The following is a 19,218-nucleotide window of genomic DNA, read 5'->3' as shown; positions in this document are numbered from 1 at the left end:
ATTTTAATATTGTGAACTACTTGAGTTACCTGTACAAGTTATGTCATCATCTGCAGTGAATTTGTGCCATCATTTCATTGTGTTAATCCACGACTCATGTAACACCATGTTCATATCATAAGAGGTAGTTATTTATGATTCTAAATGATAGATCAAAACACAGGAAAATCACCATAAAGTGCATTAGTAAGATGTTAGGTCTGCTTTACACGGTGACGCAAAATCTAGGTGCTCAAATGGGTTCATACTTATCAGAGCATTCAGTGATTTCTCATGCCCTCTATGAAAATATCTACATCAGCTACATTTCTGCACTTATTTATTTAAATATTCATTTCTCCTTTATGTTTACTAATCATAGTTGTGTAGAATTCTGTGACGCACTATGAAACAGATCATTTATATAGCTTGCAAACATATTTATATCAGGAAAACAGTGTATTAACTCTTGCAGTTTGATCTGACTGAGAACACCAACTTGTGATTTTGATAAAGTGATGGTGCGCTGCAGGCATAGATTGTCTTGATGTGAAACCCACTTTAGTCAAAGAGCCTCTCTAAAACATGACACATGCTATTTATCGGTTTGTGTAGTTCATTAATTTTAGTGCAAAACACAGTTTCTGTTTGTTTTATTTACTGTATTTTATTTAATTTTATATTTTGTCTTTGAATGTCCATGTCCAATGTTGGATTCAATTTGCCTTGTCTTTTGTTTTGGTTTTGTTCTTTTTGTTTTTAGGGGTGTATTTAGACAAGTGTGGGTGATTTATGACAGAATAAAACTGTGTTTTCAACATTTTGTGTGTTTCTGTTTTGTGTCTATGTCTGCAAATGTAGCTGCTATTCTCTTGCTAAACAGTGACAGCAAAGTAAAGTTTGTATTAAGCTGCAGCTGACAAAATAAAAGTTTACAGTGGCACGATACTGTCCTACATGATCAGCCTGTTTCCAGTCTTGTATTTATGCTGCTCATTTCACTAAGGAGAGCTTTGCAAACAGGTTTTCCCAATAACTCAACAAAGAAGAGGTTTCTCCCATTTGCATGTATACATCTGCTGCAGCACAGTTTTATACATCACAGTCATAAATTTCTGTATAATTTGCCAAATTTCTCTCCCTCAAACACTTGCAGTATTTTTTTTAGATGGTTGAACGATGGGCTGTCTTTTTTGAGAGCGGCGTAACTTGGTCATAATATTTACATCATGACTGTCGTAATTTAGTTATACTGAGGTCGAGGAAATCAGGAATAAGTCACAGCAATCAAACATGAATCATGATCCAACATGGTTGGATGAGAGTCAGACTCATAAAAAATCCATTATCTTAATGGGTGCTTGCTCTCCCTTAACCACTGTCCCACTCAGAGCGTGCATGAGTATGTTGACATGCTGTATTTTCCATCATCCTAATTCAGGTTTGTTTATACTGTACAATTTTTTAGCTTCACTGACCTCTCTACAGTAAGCTTGTGTTCTGCATCTATCTTGTTATATCCACATCAGTAGATTGATCCATTATTTACATACTATGGGTTACTCTGCATAATATGCCTTTTTAAGTATTCAAACATGCATAAATGCATACATAAAGATGTATGTCTCCATGTAGTCAGTGTATGTGTGTGTCTATGTGTGTGTGTGTGTGTGTGTGTGTGTGTGTGTGTGTGTGTGTGTGTGTGTGTGTGTGTGTGTGTGTGTGTGTGTTTGTGTGTGTGTGTGTAATCCTACTCACCCACGGCCTTGAGCGAGCTGTACTTGTTGAAACCAATTCCCAGGTTGTTATGAGGGTGAGACAAGGCCATGGCTGGACCCAGGGGAGACAAGGCTGCGTTGTTCAAATGGTTATGATCTAAGGGAGGGGGACACAGAGAGAGAAAAATATATTAAGCAAATATCTGAAAAGTCAGCCAAAGAGAATCCAAATCAGTTAATTTTTTCATCAGCTAGTGTTATGAGAATATTCTCAAGAGGGAGTAACAACATCACACAATTAAAGGAGCACCAGTCTTCTGTAACTCTGGTACATCATGGCCTGTTAAGACCGAATCTGATTTAAGATGATATTTGTTTATTTCATGAATTAAGTTTGTGAGACTTTGTCTGTAACTACAGTGTTTGAACACTGCATCCAGAATGTGACATAAGATGCTTGTTAAGCTCTTTTAGGGAGAATGGATGTAATGATTAGCTGTGGCTCGATAACCATTTGCGCATTTCTATGAGTTCTCATTACATAATGTTTCCACTTAAAATAACAAATATGCACATCTAAAGCACTAGCCTTTAGATGTGCAGGTTACCCAGGGCAGAGGCAAACGTTACTTAATATGGGCCTACAGTTAGGATACATACAAGGACAGCTAACAAGAAAATAACACACAAACATAATGATGCATGGAATATGTAAAAAGATACTGTGCGTATGTTTCCTTACAACAGATTACATTAAAGATTAATTATGACAGATTTGATTAAATTACTGATGCTGTAAAGATATGTAGCTGCAGCTCAGAATTTCAAGTGTCAAAGAGTTGGATTTTGTGAAGAATCTGCTGCATTACTTTATGGTACTGAACAAGAAGTGTGGGGTAGAGAAGAAGAACTGGTAATCTGTGGAATATTTTGGTGTCAATATCCAACTAAGTATATTATATTGCTTTCATCTGTACTTTATGTCATGTCTTAATAGAATTCTGATGACCTTTCCTTGTTTGAGTTGGCTGATGGGCATCAGCTGGTTCATTCATGCTTTATAATCATTGGCTGACTGGTTGGTTCACTAACGATGAGGTGTTTACACTCATTCACATTGGCTGTGTGGCTAACGGCTGACTCCTATGATCCAGTTATATTCATGCAGGTGCACAGCGTGGCCATTATAACCTGAAACTTCCTATTATCACTCTGCTCTCACTCATTTCAACACCACAACCTTCTCCTTATGTGCGCTTTGCGCTATTATTGACTTAACTAAAATTGAATGTTCATTTATGTACTTCTGAAGGGGGGATCAGTTCTCACAGAAGAATCCTCATTAAAGATCCTCATCTTTGACACAAGCATCTCTGTCTGAATCGGTGTTTGAGGTAAATCTGAATTTTGAATACTGAAGGTATAATGGTCCCAGTGATTGATGCTAATATTAATACGCTTTGGTCTGCTGATGTTCTGGATTTGAGAGTCAATATCATGGTAATTCTAGTAGTTTTGCTATCGATCCTGTGTGTTTGTTTATGGCACCTGATGACATATTGACAATTTGATGAGTGGAATTGAAGCAGCTTGATGTGAAACATGTTGTTCACAATAAAAAACTCTTTTTATCTGATGTAAATAAAGAATTTTGGTTTCCAGCGACAAGCAAACTTTTTCAATACTGATATGACTGCCAAGACCCCATGGAAAATATTTTCTTGTTTTGCAGGTGGATTAGAGTAAATGCTTCATGCTCGGAAAAGGGTGATATTCATTCTTCCAAATTGAGTTTAAATCTTCACTAATCAATCTTTTTATATTAACAATGGATCAAATTACTATGTGTAGTTTAAACAATATCACCCAACTGCAGTTCCCTTCAAGTCTACAGAGGTTTTTTATTTCTGGCTTCTTTCAGCTTATTGTTTTGGTTTTATAACTTAACTTTTCACAGTCAGTCTCACTGCTCTCATCAACCTCGTTTTTAGCAGCAGTTTTTGGCTGTTTTCAGCAAAAAAGCCTGAACCGATTGTACGCCACCTGCCCAGCAGCAAATGGCAGACAGAGAAAGTACATAGTGGACAATTTAGAAGCTAAAGAACCTATTATTTTCTCAGGAGTTGTTAGAGACCAAAACAGAACTAAAGGAAGGGAAATGTCAGTGATCTGATGTTGCTCCAGGTCTGCTGGATGTGTAAATAGGCAACTAATTGCTAAATTGATAATGCAGCCACAGTTTTACAAAAAAATGTAATGTAATGTAATGAAAATTAAGTTTTAATTTTTGAAAACACTATCAGAGGCAAAAGACCCTCTCTATGGACTTATTTTGTTACAGAAACAAAGAATAAAAGTTAATTTAAGAGTGATGCACCATTGTTCCAAATAGCATCTTTAACTTTAAAACCCTCCAAGATCTGAAGAAACAAGGTCAGGTTAGGATTATCTCACTTCTTAAAAATGTTCTCTTAAACTTAAACCATTTCCCACAGGGGAATAACAGTACAAACACGCTGTCACACACATGCAATAAACAAACACACAGACCTTTCACCCATGTCCACCAGCCCCACGATGACTGAGATGTGTCAGCGAGAATTAAGTGAGTGGGGAAACAGGAGAGCGAGAGGGAGAGAGCGGGTGAGGCAGGGAGAAAGCCAGAGAGTGAGGGATGTGACACCGCTGCTGACTGATTGAATTAGAAATAGATCTTCACTTCTCCTTGTAATTGTTATGCAGTGATGACAGGTTGTGTGCAACGTGGAGTGCAGGGGGGCACAGCTGTGTGTTGTAATTTTATGTGTGTGTAGCTGTGTGCGTGTGTCACATGTGGGTTGTTATTGTCTTATGTGAACCGCTGGTACCACCTGGTCTCCTCACTTACTCATCATCACCAACACTTCAAAAATAGATATTTAAAGGTGCGTGACCTTCAATCAACCATCCAAACAAATAAACACAAACAAAAACATATTAAAAATTGCCTGTAGGCGCTTCATAAGTTAGGTTTTCAGGATCTTTTGAGTGATTATTTAATAACTATATATAAAGAAATAGCTTTTGCTCTTTACGTGCCCTAAATTTGGTTGTTATGTTCTCAAGCGTTATCTAGCAAGCCAACAACAGTGGAAATAATGAGACAGACAGAGAGGGAGAGATAGAGTGAAGAACAGAGTGAGAGAGAGAGTTGAAGGCAGAGATAGACAGGGGAAAAAAATCAACTAATTGATGGAAAGATCCCTGGCCAGTCTCCAGTTTCACCACAGGGCTGTTCCCAGCCACCATAGAGCACAGAGAGAGAGCGAGAGAGATTTTGTTGTGTTATTATTTGTTGTCTTTTTTAAACTTAATGAGTCATGCTAACAGGGCATTAGATCGGATATGGTATATTGGATATGGAAGAGATGGTTTGGCTTATTTGTTATTTTTGTCAGATGAGAACCACTAAATGTATCAGTTTCATGATTCCACTTTTTTATCCAGAGTGAATAAAATCGTATGTTATATGAATATGACAGTTATCAGCTTTAAGGCTGGTGATTTTAAGATGGAGAGAAAAACTGCTGTTCTAACTGGAGTGAAAAGGTCATTTTTCTCCATTAGTGGAACAGAAGTTCAGGGAGAGGTAGTGAGCAAATTAGGTCTGAACATGACTAAGAGTCTATACGTCCATGCTAGCAAAGCAGCTCTGTGTGCTGTGCTTGTGCACAGCCGTGCTTTGGGCTAAATGCTAATATCAGTCTGGCTACATGTTCACCATGATAATGCTGACATGCAGGTATAATGCCAAGATTTGCTAATTAGCACTAAACACAAAGTACAGCTGAGGCTGAAGTATTTTGTCGTAAACTAATGTACTGGACAAATTAAGCTTTCGACCCGATGTTTGTATATATGATGGTTATATGAAAAGTTAAGGGATCATTAAAGTGATTACAGTTCATGGTGAGGGAACCATGTGCCAATCCAACTTCTAAATGTTGAGATATTGATTGGGATAAATGAAAACCAACTAATCTAGACGTATAAAATTTAATGGTCCAATAATAGTAGAGATATTTTAAATCTTGACTAGCATTCTTTTTAATGATGCCACAAATTCAATATGTTGATTCACATGACTACCACTTAGGGGAGTATCCTAATGCTTAAAATTGCAGAATAGTCTTGATATTATATTTATTTCAGGAAACAAAAAGTTAAATATGGCAAACTGAAACTTATTGAAACATTGAACAGATATGAGCAACATTTGTATGTATTTGGAGTCATCTTTCTGTCCATCAAATAAATGTAAGTCCAATACTCACTCTCCCTTTAGCTCTGTTTTTAATCTCCTCTAACTTCTAAGTGAAATAGCTGGATCTGCTAAATACTCCACCATGTTCATCAGCTAGTTGCTAACATTGTCTCTCTACCTTTTGGGCAGCAGCATACAGGGAGTTTTTAGAGCTATTCAACTGAAAACATCTGCCTGGTACAGACAAACTCAACACTACGAGAGAAGTGATACTAAACCAAAATATTAAAGCTACGGGCTAGAAAACAAAAACAATGAGCTGAAAAAAGCTAAAAAGCTCGGTACAGCTGAGAGGAACTGCAAAGTCGAGTGATAATTCTATGTGGTTTTGTCACTACGAGGGACACCCTTCACATTACACATAACAATCAATCCATCACTATTATAAAAAAATTGAGAAGTGCAGCTTTAATGTTTGGGGAAGGTTTTGGTTTAGTTGAAATGAAGGACTCAGTCAACATGAAAATATCACCAAGGGAAGTAAAATATTTTTCTACATCTGATATGGAAACTGAACTTGGGATAGCAGAGTTAGAAGTTCCTCCTTGTCTCAATTTGTTACAACTGAAGTGTATTCTCCTTTTTCTGCACAGAGTATGTATTTCCATTTTAAGATACCATGTTCATTTTATGAAATGTCAGGTCACCAGCCTGTTTTTATCTGGAATTCAGGAGGCTTCCTCCTTTAGTCACTTGGGGACTATTCATACCAGCATACTATAAGAGCGGTAGAGAGCAGATTGAAAGGGAATAAATTCTTATCCGTATGCTGTATTCTTGAATAAATTCTCTCTGAATGTCCTACATTTTTCCATGTGTGTATTCATCAGTGTGTGCATGTTTTTTTGATGTGCTACAGTATAGAGACCTCAGAGGAGAGGCACTCATAAGAATTCAAATTTATGTTTATTAAAGAGAAGTGCAGAATGAAATGAGGATTTACGGTGAATGAATGTAATTCACAAAGTAGAGACAGCAACTGTGAGACTTGAGAATAAGAAATGTTTGTGGACCTGTTTTAGTGTGTGCCCACTGCTTCTGTGTGAGTAGCAGCATATATACTTCGTTTTGCATGTGCATGCTTTCCTGCCAGCACACATTTGTTTTTGTTTTTATGTGTGTGCTTGCAAGCGTACTGCGTGTGTGTGTTTGTGTGTGTGTGTTTGTGTGTGTGTGCAGGCAGGCAGCAGAGCACCGCTGGGTGATGGCCTAATTCAGCAGGGCTCAACATCAAAGAGGCTGACTGCTGCAAGGGCTTCAGCCAGCCTTACTCTGACATGACTACTGTCACACACACACACACACACACACACACACACACACACACACACACACACACACACACACACACACACACACGCACACACACACAGAGAGGGAGAGAGATGGAATGAGGAAGAAAGGAAAATAGATGTAAGGTGGAGGAAGTGGCGTGGGTAGCAGACAGGGAGAAAGGGAAGAGATTCCTGTGTTGTTTAATGCATAGAACAGAAAACTAGGAGGGGTACGACTTTGAGTCCTGCTAGTAACGCAGGCTAACATGAATGCACTTATGGAACTGTAGGGCACACTGGATGAACAGCCAAGTGGCGTATATGTCACATCGTTTCATGTAAGTGTACCAGAGAAGGAGAGGGAAGGAAAAAACAAGGATTGTGAGGGCAAGACAGGTCAGAGGAGAAGTTTACTTTATGACACATGTTGGGAAATTGTCATCTGATTTTCCTGGGGAAAGCACATTTTCTATATTGAGTACGTAACAAAGAATACATGTTCCTAAAGCAATGTAGCAGCTGTTTATGGGACTGGTCTGCATGTTGGCCAATGTGGAGATTAAATTATTAGAGCAGAAGCTACAAAGTCATACATGCATCCTCACTCACTGCAACCAACCAGTATTACCTGAAAAGTTTGAAAACTACAATTTGCAGCAATTCTGATTTAGTTATTTTATTTTAAAGCAATAGTTCAACATCTTGGGAAATAGGCCTATTATCTTTTTTGCCAAGAGTTAGATTATGAGATCAATGGCACTTTCATGTCTGTATGCTAAATACGAAGACACCTCAGCCAGCAGTTACATGAAATATAACTGATAAACAACTTTGCCCATTGTGACATTAAATATGGTGGCTGGTAGGAGACTATGTACAACTACAAATTACTGCAAAGCAGATGAATATTTGTTTGCACACTTCATATATTTCCACTATCATGTACACTTTGGCTGTTTTGGGAAATCCCCACCTATGTCTATTATTTGGGGCTATAGACAGCATGATGCTACAGCAAATCTAGATATGTGTGTATTTTCATGTCTCAGCTGTTGGTTTTACTATGTTTTTTTTTTAGTCAGTGTGTGACTGTTTTATTACACCTGTTTTACAAAAACCTATGATGATACTGGCATCAGTGGTAACACAGTTTACATCAGGCCTTCAATTTTACAATATTGTATATAATGTAATGTATATTGTATAAAATGTAAAGAAAATAGGTCTTTAACGAGCAAAATGTGAGGTAATAACTCCATACTCTTTGCATGTTAAGGCTTTCAGACGGTGGCCTGTTTATGACATATGGGCCTACTTCATTAATATCTTTCTCAGTGCGCTGCAGTAGAAGAAATACACGCAAACATTTGTTTTAGGTGTTGTGGGGTATAACATGCTGTAGTCCCTCTCAATCACGCAAACAACATGTCCATAGAGTATGAGCAGATGCTGCTTAGCAGATCTCTCTTCCTATCCCCTCACTTCCCTACTCCTATTCTTTCTCTGTCTTTTTTACCTTTGACTCTTTACCTCTGTATCACCTACTTTCTCTCTGATTAATTTGTTGTCATATGCCTCTTCCTGCTTCAGTAGCTGTCTTTGTTCCTTTTTCCCCCTCTCAATCCTCCTTTTTCTTTCCGTCACCTGCTTCTTCCTGCAACTCTTCTTGTCCTATTTGTTTATTCTCTCTCAGTGAGTATGAGGCAGGCCATCTGTTGTCTTGTAATGAAAGCAACGTGTGGGATGCACTCATCCGCCTTTAATTTTTTAAATTCTCTCATTTTCCCTACCTTGACTTTTATTATAGTGGATGCAAAAGCAGATGAGCATGAAAAGTTTTAAGAATATCTTTGTGTGAAGGAGATTTTTTTTTTCTTAACTGTCATTTCATGCTGATAGAGATTTCACACGTATTTCTGTTTGGTCACAGCTCCTCATTTACTGCTGTGTTTTAGACAGTTTAAAAAGGTGAGAACCTAGTCCTTGTTTTAGATGAGGAAAAATGTTTAAACAAAAAATCCTATCAAGTTCACTGAATGGAAGTTTGTGCTGCATGTCGTGCTTGACTGGCAAAATACCAGGCTAGCTTAGCTATTAGCTAACTAGGTCTCCTGTGTGAACATCAACGAAACACCGGTCTTTCATACAGGAGACCTCTGTTCGTTTCCTCTGTGAAACCGAGAACCAGCGTTGTTTCTTTTATCCATGATGTTCCTCAAGTTTAACTACATGTTTATTATTGTAACCTTGACGAAAAAGGGTCCTCTAACTTAAAGAATGTACTTATTTGAAAACAAACCACGATCTTTCCCTAAACCTGACCAAGTTGTGTTTGTCCTTAAAACCTAACCAAACTGTGACCGTTCCAAAGCTTAACCACGTGTATACGACTGGAACCATGACAATAAAGGACTGGTACACCTGCTGCTGTAGGGGGGCTTTATCAGGAGACACTCCTATGGGTCAGATCAGACGGTAGGGACAAATGACCTATATGCTTGTTCAGGTAGCAGAACTTGTTGGTTAAAACCGATTAAACTAATACTGTAAATGACAGACACTGAAAAATTGTTTCAATAAATCTTGTACTTGTAAAAATGAACTGTAGCACTAATTTTATAGTAAGTTAAAAACTACTGTAGTTAGTTCTAATGTAGCTTTACTGTGGTATGACTAACAGGACATTGCTGCTAACTGTTGCCAGTAACTTAATGTTATTTTAACGATAAACTTTGAACAGTGCTTGTAGGACAAAAGTAGAGGAGCTTTTATTTGTAGTTGCATTTTTTTTTAATCAGAAAAAGTTTCTGGATTACTACCCTCATTCCATACTTCTCTCTAACATACTTTTTTTCTTTAGTCTCTCTCTTGTTTGTGTTAAATGGAGTCATTTCAGTACATTGATTCCAATGTGGAAGTCCCCCCCCTTCTTTTTCCCTCTCATACATTCTATTTGCAGGGTAAATGAGGGCTTATCCCAGGATAACACCATTATTTTCTGCATTCTGCCCACACATTGAATGCATTGAACTTTGGCTGCCTGTCTGCTTAGCACTTTACATAATGCAGTGGACCGCTATACATCCACAAACACAAACACAAACACACACACACACACACACACACACACACACACACACACACACACACACACACACACACACACACACACACAGAGGATTTGTAATACACATGGGGATGGACAGAGCCCTTTGCTTCCCATTGGGGATATGGTTGGGGAAAGCATGTGGAGGAGAGTTGAAGAGAAACAGACTGATGAAGGGAGTTAGGTAAAAGTGGAAGAAGGAAAAGAAATGAAGAATTTTTTGATGACCTTAACCCAAACAAGGTCACGGACACAATAATCACATACTGAATAAGATAAGTGGAGTGTTCTTATTGTTACAGGGCAAACCACTCCTAAAAATAAACACCATCTTCTATCTGTTCTATATATCTCCATTTCTTTGTTTGTGTGTTCTTACCACTACTTATTTAGAACGTCCTGTGTAGCCATGCATCTTTTCCAGAGCACAGTCACTGTGAACACTCAGTCTGATTCTATTTTCATGTACAGTAACTTCATACAGAGACCATCTGGAAATATCATGTTTTTCCAGCATTTATATGTTGACACCCACACCACAGTAGTAACATGATCCATAAGCTTAAGTGCTAGGTGAATAGCAATATCAGTAAAATAATTCCAGTATTATTAAACTATAGTAAACTTTAAAGCTATCATGGACCTCTAAAATTAATATACTAACATGCTAGGAAACAGTCGCCACATCCAGCAGACACAGAGCAACATTAGCATTCATATGGAGTTGTACCTCTGGTCACCTGATGAATTCCAAAATGTACTCTTTTTTTAGTTCTGTTTTGGTCTCCACCAATTTCTGATGGAAATATCTGGCTCTGTAGCTGCTAACCATGTTCACCAGCTAGTTACTATCTTTGAGCTGAGGGGAACTGAAGAGTCCGATGATAATTCGCTGTGTTTGTCACTAGGAGTGACACCTTTTACTTTACATGTTGCAATTTTATCCAATTCCTAAAGTACAAACCTTCTGTCTGTACAAAAGGCAACATTGGAACAAACTGTGTTACAACACACTTTAAAGCATTAAAAGGACTATACTGTACAGCAGGAAGTAGAACTGCATATTGCTTTCAGAATGATGACAAAAAGCCAATTAACAAAGGAAGACTGACTGTTTGGTCAGGGTTTCATACAACAGCAAGATCATGACCCAAAACATTAGAAAAATCAAACTAGACGGTGGACTCATATGAAAGCAAAAAAGAAGATGAAAGCAAAGCAACCTACAAGTGCAACAGATTCATGGGAACTTCTGCAACAGTGTTGGGATGAACTTTCTGAAAAATATTTGATTTCCCTTGTAGAAAGAACTCCACGAGTGTGTTCGGCTGCTGAATGAGTCAAAATTTAGATTAAATTTACTTCAGTAAGAAGATTCCTTGTTTTTAAAATCTCCAATTGTTTATTTTTTTCAGTGTTTTAATTTCAGAAACCCTGAGACATTGAATTATGTAAATTTAAATAACAGCTGTAAAAAAGGAAGTGTCCTTTTTTTTTATACTTTTGTGATGTCTTTCATGATACACTTAGTAATTTGAATCCATTGTTATTATAAAAATATTGATTAATTCAGCTTTAAGTACATTTATTACTGTCCAAGCAGAAACAAAAACTCATTAGAATAGCCAGATTATTGTAGTCCATGTAAACATAGTTTGTTATATGTCACTAAAATGGGAACTGAAGATGAAAAGAGCAAAAGATGATGGATTGAAATTACAGAGGAGATGGTGAGAGATGAACAGATTGAAAACAGATAAAGGAAAGAGAAAGAGACCACACAACAGCTTAGAATGTCCCTCCTGGTTTGCATTTTCCTGAATGTAGAGCAGCTGCTTTCAGCACCATGGACAGAACCATCAAGTGTCCTACTGACAGTATGCATTTCTTTTCAGCACCATGGACAGCGGCGTTAGCCATGATACAGTTATATATCCAACCCTCATTCTCTAGACTTTACTAGATAGTTTTGACTGTAAAGAGTGACACAAACCATGGGAAGAGACTCTTGTTTCATTTTAATCTATTCTCTTCATTTTACTCATTTGATGACATGGTTTGTGCGCTCCTTTTTTGATGCTTCTGTCCTTCTTATTACTCATGTTTTCTGGAAAAACAGTCTGGGTACAGCACCCTGGATCCTCATTTATGTGAATTTCATTATCCAGTCTGGCTGATTAACCTGTCAGTCATAATTTAAAAATTGAACCACAATTGGTAAAAACGAGAATATTAAATGGAAGCATTTTTCATCATAACGTCTGTATGTATGCAAACACACAAACATGTAGACTTTCTTTAACTGTTGTTGTAATGTACGTTTGAGTGATCAATGCTTGTGGGTGCATGCGTGCACGAGGGTGTGTGCATTTTTTGTGCATGCATTTGTGTGTTATGCAATATTGGAGCAAACAGTAAGAGTGAATCTCTTTAGTCCATTATTTCTTTTTCATTATCTACAAAGAGCTACTTTAACTCTGACATGCGTCCGAAGTCCCACTGGCTTCCCTCAAAGTCACCATGACTCAATCTGTCTCTCTCCCTCCCCTTTTTTCACCCTCTAATTGTTCTTCAAGAAACAACAAAGCAAACGCCTGCCCTGCGCTTCTTAACTTCTGAGGATTTAATTATTCAAGAGGTAATAGTATTGCACAGTCATCTAAAACTCCCTAATTACCCCACAGACATTTACTGATGTTTTCTGTGTGTGTGTATCTTTTTTTTTTTTTGGCTCTTTCCTTATGTTTCTGTTTGTGAGCAGTCTTGTAACGTTAAGTGTGCTTCACATATGTTACCTGTGTGTGTACATGTGCACTTTGTGTGTCTGAAAGCGAGTGTGTGTGTTGCATAACCATCTCCAACTCCCTCTAACAGTTGCAGAAATTTGGAGAGGTACAGAAACCCTAGTTATGCAACAGGAACCAATTTGGGTCTCATACATTAATTTGCTTGAATGAATTCTTCATGAAAAAAAAATTCACAACAATTACCTAAGACTCGAGATCAGGCTTTGGTGCACGACAGACGGCCATTTGTATCCGTTAGGTAATTGGTGACAGATATTACACAATCAGGAACCCTTGTTGCTCTTTTGTACCTTAAAATCACACTTGCGACAGTTGTGTATCCTCATTGTGATCTTTCGTAACATTCATATGAAAATTTGTATCGAATTTTGAGACAAAAAAAATGAACAGAAATGCACATAGCAATTACTTTGTTACACATATCACAGTCTTACAGTGAAAACAGACCCAAAAAATTTAATTACATAAAGGAGTGAATGCTACACAACAAGTCTTCCAAGTTAAACCAATTTTAACCAGGCCGTCTAGAGAGACATATGGAACAGTTTTCTGATCTGATGCTACTATCAGCAGGTTGACATACATACAAATCACTGTTGAAAAAAAAACTGCTACACTAATGTTAAGGTTTGGTTAGATTTGGGGAAACATCGCTCATCGAAACATCGTTAAAATGACTACATTATTAAGGTTCAGGGACCTTCGTCATCATGGTTACAGTAATAAACACGAAAACGAACAAGTGTGAAATAAACAGCGATCTCCCATGTTGAAGCCTGATGTTTTGGTGATACAACCATCCACCCCAATCTCCTCCCTATGCAGATTTTGTTGCTCTATAACAATGTCACCTGACTTTGCCTCTTTGCTCATATTGTAAGTACCACGGCCACTAGAGGGCTTTGCCAATGGGAGTTAAACATATGTTGTTTTGGGGCATTTGCTGAAACTACTGATGCTGTTGTTCTTCTTTGGAGGTCTGTCTTGTGCTACATTGTAAACCAGCATGGGGCTTCATAAAGTGAGCTTGTCTTAAAATGCAAAATAGGCAAAATATGTCTCCTCACTGCAAAGTATCATTAGTAAAGTAGATAGTAACTAAAACAGTAATCACTGTTGAGGTCTGATTGACAGCTGGGCAGATGTTCATTTATCTGAGTTGAGAAGCGCTCCATTTTGAAGTTTAAATAAAAGCTTTTATATTTAACCAGGACCAAAACCAAATTGTTGAAGTTGACTTGAGGATTTGAGTTGATTTTAGAACATTTTGGAGCTTGTGTTGCTGCTAATGGCAACATTGTGACACTTATCAACTCAGGTAATTTCACAACAATCCCCACTTTAGTGCAAATGAAACATCTTCATATATCAAGTCCTTGACTTGCTACCTCTACATGTGCAGACATACAGTTATACTCACACACAAACCTCAGCAGATACAAAGACATTTTTCCTGCTCAAAATCCCTAAGCAATCCCTGAAAAATCTGTTTTTTTACAGACTGTAAGAATTTCTTCCTCCCTTATGGCCTTATCTCTTTTTACCATTTAATATTCTAAAAGATAGTACACCTTTCTAAAGCTCTTTGAAGGATAGAGATATTTTAGTAATGCTTCTCATTCACTGTACCTGCAGAACTAATGAATTAATAATAACCAGTGCGTAGATCTGTGTACCTGTATTTTTTGTTTCTGTAAGTATAAATATGTATGTGTGTGTCACAACAGTGTGTGCATACAGATACACTCCTTCCTACTGTACTTAGAGAACTAGTGAATTATTGAGCTAATCTGAGTATTGACCATGCCCTTCCATTACAGAGGCCATGCAACCCCAAGGGCTTCACTTGACACTCACAAATCTCTGAAACTCCACTCAAAGGCCTTCTGCAAGAGGATCAAACCATAAGGGCGCTTCAGTATTCAAAAGACACTGGATTTACTTTTCAGAAAATTTGCAATTTTTACATGACTGCTGCATTGCTGCCACATTGCATGAACCAGTACTGATGTGCACAAACTCCTCACTAAAATCTCTGTAGACAGTGACTTCTGACTGTCCAGTTGCCAAATTCTAGATGTGAGAAGATCTAAGTTGATAAAAATGTTGATACACTCATCTGAGTTGCCTTCGGTTACTACTGTACGCTCAGAACAATCAGTTTAATGAGTCACAGCTAGCAATGCAGAAGTGCTTTGGAGACTTTTCCCCCTGGGTTGGCCTCTCAGGCTACATACAGTCTGCTTTACCGAGTTGCTGGAGGTTGTTGTGGGTGTATGCAGCCTGAGAGGAGGACTGCAGGCACATCAGTCATCAACTATTATTTTCTTTCTTTCTTCCTTCCTTTCTTTCTTATATTTTAGAGTTATTTTGCTGCTTGTTTTCCATGTTCAGTGCTCTTTGGGGATGACCATAATGAGCCCACTTAGGTTTCTGTCCTCTCCTGCACAGATGTATTCTTTTGTATTTTTGTTTTTATGTCTATTTTATGCCATAAAACCACCCATTTAAGTCGTATTCAGCATTGGCCTCATTCTCCTGTTCAATCTGACCAGGATTGGTCAGTTGTGTTGGGTGATTAGACCCTTGTGTACCTGCTTGAAACGCTAGTTTATTTTAAAACAAAGCAAAACAACACACACACACACACACACACACACACACACACACACACACACATACAAGAGTAAACTCTTCAAAGTTGTGGTTTGAAGATCCAAAGTCGGTTTAACCCTTCTACATCCATCCTGTTCCACCAAGAGTCTGGAAACTTCCTGTGTATCAGTTTTACTGTATATTAGTACTGAAATTGAGTAACCTGTATCTTACTCTTCAGTTTAACTTTAAATATGAATAACTTTTTCCTTTTTCCAGTACCTCTGAACTAATGTATTTTTTCAGAAATAGACAAATAATGATGAAAGCAATGACTTAATCATGGTTATTAAAAAGGGCCTAATCAGATTCTCTGTTTTATAAAAAATGACATGATGTGCACTCTTACTGTTCTTTGATCTTTTATACAGGAGTATAAATCACAGCCAATGTCAGACCTGACAAAGGCGATTTAAAGCCTATTTCTCCTCATCCATAAACCCATTTTAGTTGCAGCTTGGGGCTAATATTGGACCCATAAAAGAGGTGAGGAAAAAATTAATTGATACATATAGATGGATGACAAATTAAAGGACAAAGCAACATAGTGTCTTAGTAAGTTACTGGGCCACCACTAGCCGCCAGAACAGCTTCAGTGTGCCTTGGCATTGAGTCTACACGTGTGTGGAACTCTACTGGAGGGATGGACACCATTGTTCCAAAAGATATTCCCTCATTTGGTGTTTTGATGATGGTGGTGGAGAGAGTTGTCTAACACCTCGGTCCAAAATCTCCCATAGGTTTTAAATTGGGTTGAGATCTGGTGACTTTGGAAGCCATAGCGTATGATCTACATCATTTCCATACTCATCAAACCATTCAGTGACCCCTTGTGCCCTATGGATGGGGGCACTGCCATCCTGAAGGGACAACTCCCATCAGTACAGAAATGTTTCATCATAGGATAAAGGTGATCACTCAGAACAACTTAGTATTGATTTGCAGTGACCCTTCCCTCTAAAGGGACAAGTGGACCCAAACCATGCCAGCAAAATGCAACTCACAGCTTAACAGCCACCATATCCCCCCACACAAGGGTTCAAGAATTCAGGCCTGTACCGTTCTCTTGGTGTATGCTACACATGCACTCGCCCACTTTTTGAGAATATGGTGAAGGATGACTCATCTGACCATATCACGTTTTTCCACATCTCTGTAGACCACTACCTATGGTTTTTGCACCACTGAACGCTCAAATTGTACATTAATCTTTGTAATGTGGGGTTTGTGCACTGCAACCCTACTATAATATCCCTCTATATGTAACTGTCAACAGACTGTTCTTGTTGACACAGTCTGATCATGTCCTGCACTGACATTCTCAGTCACCCAAGGGAGTGTTGCTCTTCTGTTTTTCCCTACATATCGCAGTAATGCACGAGCATCCCACAGGGTCATCAAATGTGTCGACCACAATTTTTGACCCTATGTCCTGTTGTCTTTTCCATAGTTTTAAATGCAGATGGCACTGTAGTCACTGTTTCTATTGAAACACAAGCCAGTTCAGCAGTCTTTGAGACTGAAGCTCCTGCCATCCCTGCCCTAACAATGAACCCTCTTCAAAGTCACTGAGATCTTTTCCTCTTTCCATGTTGATACAAAAATCAGAATCAAATGAGCCTGCGCAGCATTTTTTTACCTGCCACAGAGCACGATTGGATGTTAACTGTTTAATTGTACCTTGTAGTACACCTGTCCAGAAGCATGCTGTTGCATTAATTGTGTTTCTCCACTCATTTATTCAGGTTTCTCCTTTACTTTGTCCCCCGTCTGTATTGTCCATCAAAGCTAATTTCTTAAATGTTTCTGTCACGGTGGGTTCCACGTCTCTTTCATTGATTTAAGTGCCATCCTTGGGCCATAAAAATTCTCTAACCCTTTGTTTTATTACCCTCAGGTCAGGACCTAATATTCTTGCCAGCAACAAGACGTGACCAGTTTCTCTTAAAAAAATATCTAGCAGGTGAGAATAATAACAATATTGACACCAGTAGTCATTAGTTACTATATTAGAGTGAATGTACATACTAGTGAGTTAATCAGGACTGCATTAAAATAAGTTAAAGATATTCATCAAGTATTCATCATTCCTTCTTTTAAACGATATGATATAACCATAAGAAGAAACATGTCAGTAGGGAGATGCTTTAGAGTGAAGACAAAACCAAAGAATCTTAAATCTTGATGTTTGGTGTGTGGTGGAGTGTGCACAATACAAAAAAATATATCAGTATGCAGCTATTACTTATATGAGGGTTAAAAAGAGCATGCTAACGGTCAAGGTCAATGAGTACACAAACACACACACACACATCTAATTTGACATATGGACACACACTGTCTCCCTCCATTCACTGCCAGCTTGTGTGAAAGAAGAGCATCAAGCATGGATTTAATTATTTATGTATGCATCCAGATAGGAAGAAAGGGCATGTGGTATGCATATTAGCTTCTCTATGAAATATTACTGAATAGACCTTTGATACAGCAAAAGAAATGCAATAAAGGATGAAAGAGAGAAGAGGAGAGGAGATATAGAAGAAGAGAGAGAGAGGGAGCTAAGATGACTTAGAGGAGGTGGAGAAAAGAGAGAAGTTAGAGAAAAGAGACGGAAAGAAAGAGATATGATGAAATGTCTTAATAAGTTTGCTACTCAACTTAGAGAAGGAAAAAATTAGGATACGGTGCAGTGAGAATGAGAGAGAGAGAAAAAAGAAAGAAGCCAGGAAAGTGGAAGAAACCATAAATGAGTCGAACAGTTGGTTACGAGCTGGAGAGTGACGTGAGAGTGATACACAGGGAAGGAAAGAGTATAGACGTGTGTATGTGAGAGAAAGTGTGTGTATGTATAGATGTTGTACGTGTTAGAAACCTATTATTACAAAAGAGCTGCCTCAGAGTCACTTGGCTCCTGAAGTGAGTGCACTCTTTTGTGATATAATTTGATGTGTAAATGTTGATGACAGTAATACACAATGTGTATATGTGTGTGTGTGTTTGTGTGTGTTTGTGTGTGTGTGTGTGTGTGTCTGTGTGTGTGTGTGTGTGTGCGTAAGTTTATCCAGAGCTGAGTGACCCTCTACTTGTTAGCGGGATACTCCTCATTCACTGGACAACCGTCAACAGTCCAACAGAGCAAATAGGTTTACACACACACACAAACACACACATGAATGCCTCATATATGCAGAACTCTACTTAGTTACGCTCAGTGATAAATAAAATGAGAAGAAAAAGACAAAAGTAAAAACAGGGAGGAAGTGAAGAGATTTAAACAAAAACAGTGTGTCTATCCACTGACTATAAGTGTATACTGTATATGTTAAAAAGTGTGTATTTTTACATTAAATTAGGTTGGACATGTTCACACCATTTT

The 19,218-nt window shown here is 38.1% G+C and overlaps 1 protein-coding gene across 1 annotated transcript in view; it reads right to left on the bottom strand.

Annotated features, from left to right (window-relative positions):
• Positions 1-19,218, bottom strand: part of LOC120783766 (protein shisa-8) — a 94,414-nt gene that overhangs the window by 10,451 nt on the left and 64,745 nt on the right. The window contains exon 3 of the mRNA XM_040116983.1: positions 1,738-1,854. Within this exon, the coding sequence (XP_039972917.1) occupies positions 1,738-1,854 (117 nt within the window). The remainder of the gene's footprint in view (positions 1-1,737; positions 1,855-19,218) is intronic.

Source organism: Xiphias gladius, chromosome 3 (assembly GCF_016859285.1).
Source record: "Xiphias gladius isolate SHS-SW01 ecotype Sanya breed wild chromosome 3, ASM1685928v1, whole genome shotgun sequence".
Classification (NCBI taxonomy): Eukaryota; Metazoa; Chordata; class Actinopteri; order Istiophoriformes; family Xiphiidae; genus Xiphias; species Xiphias gladius.
This window is presented reverse-complemented; position numbering and strand designations above follow the sequence as displayed.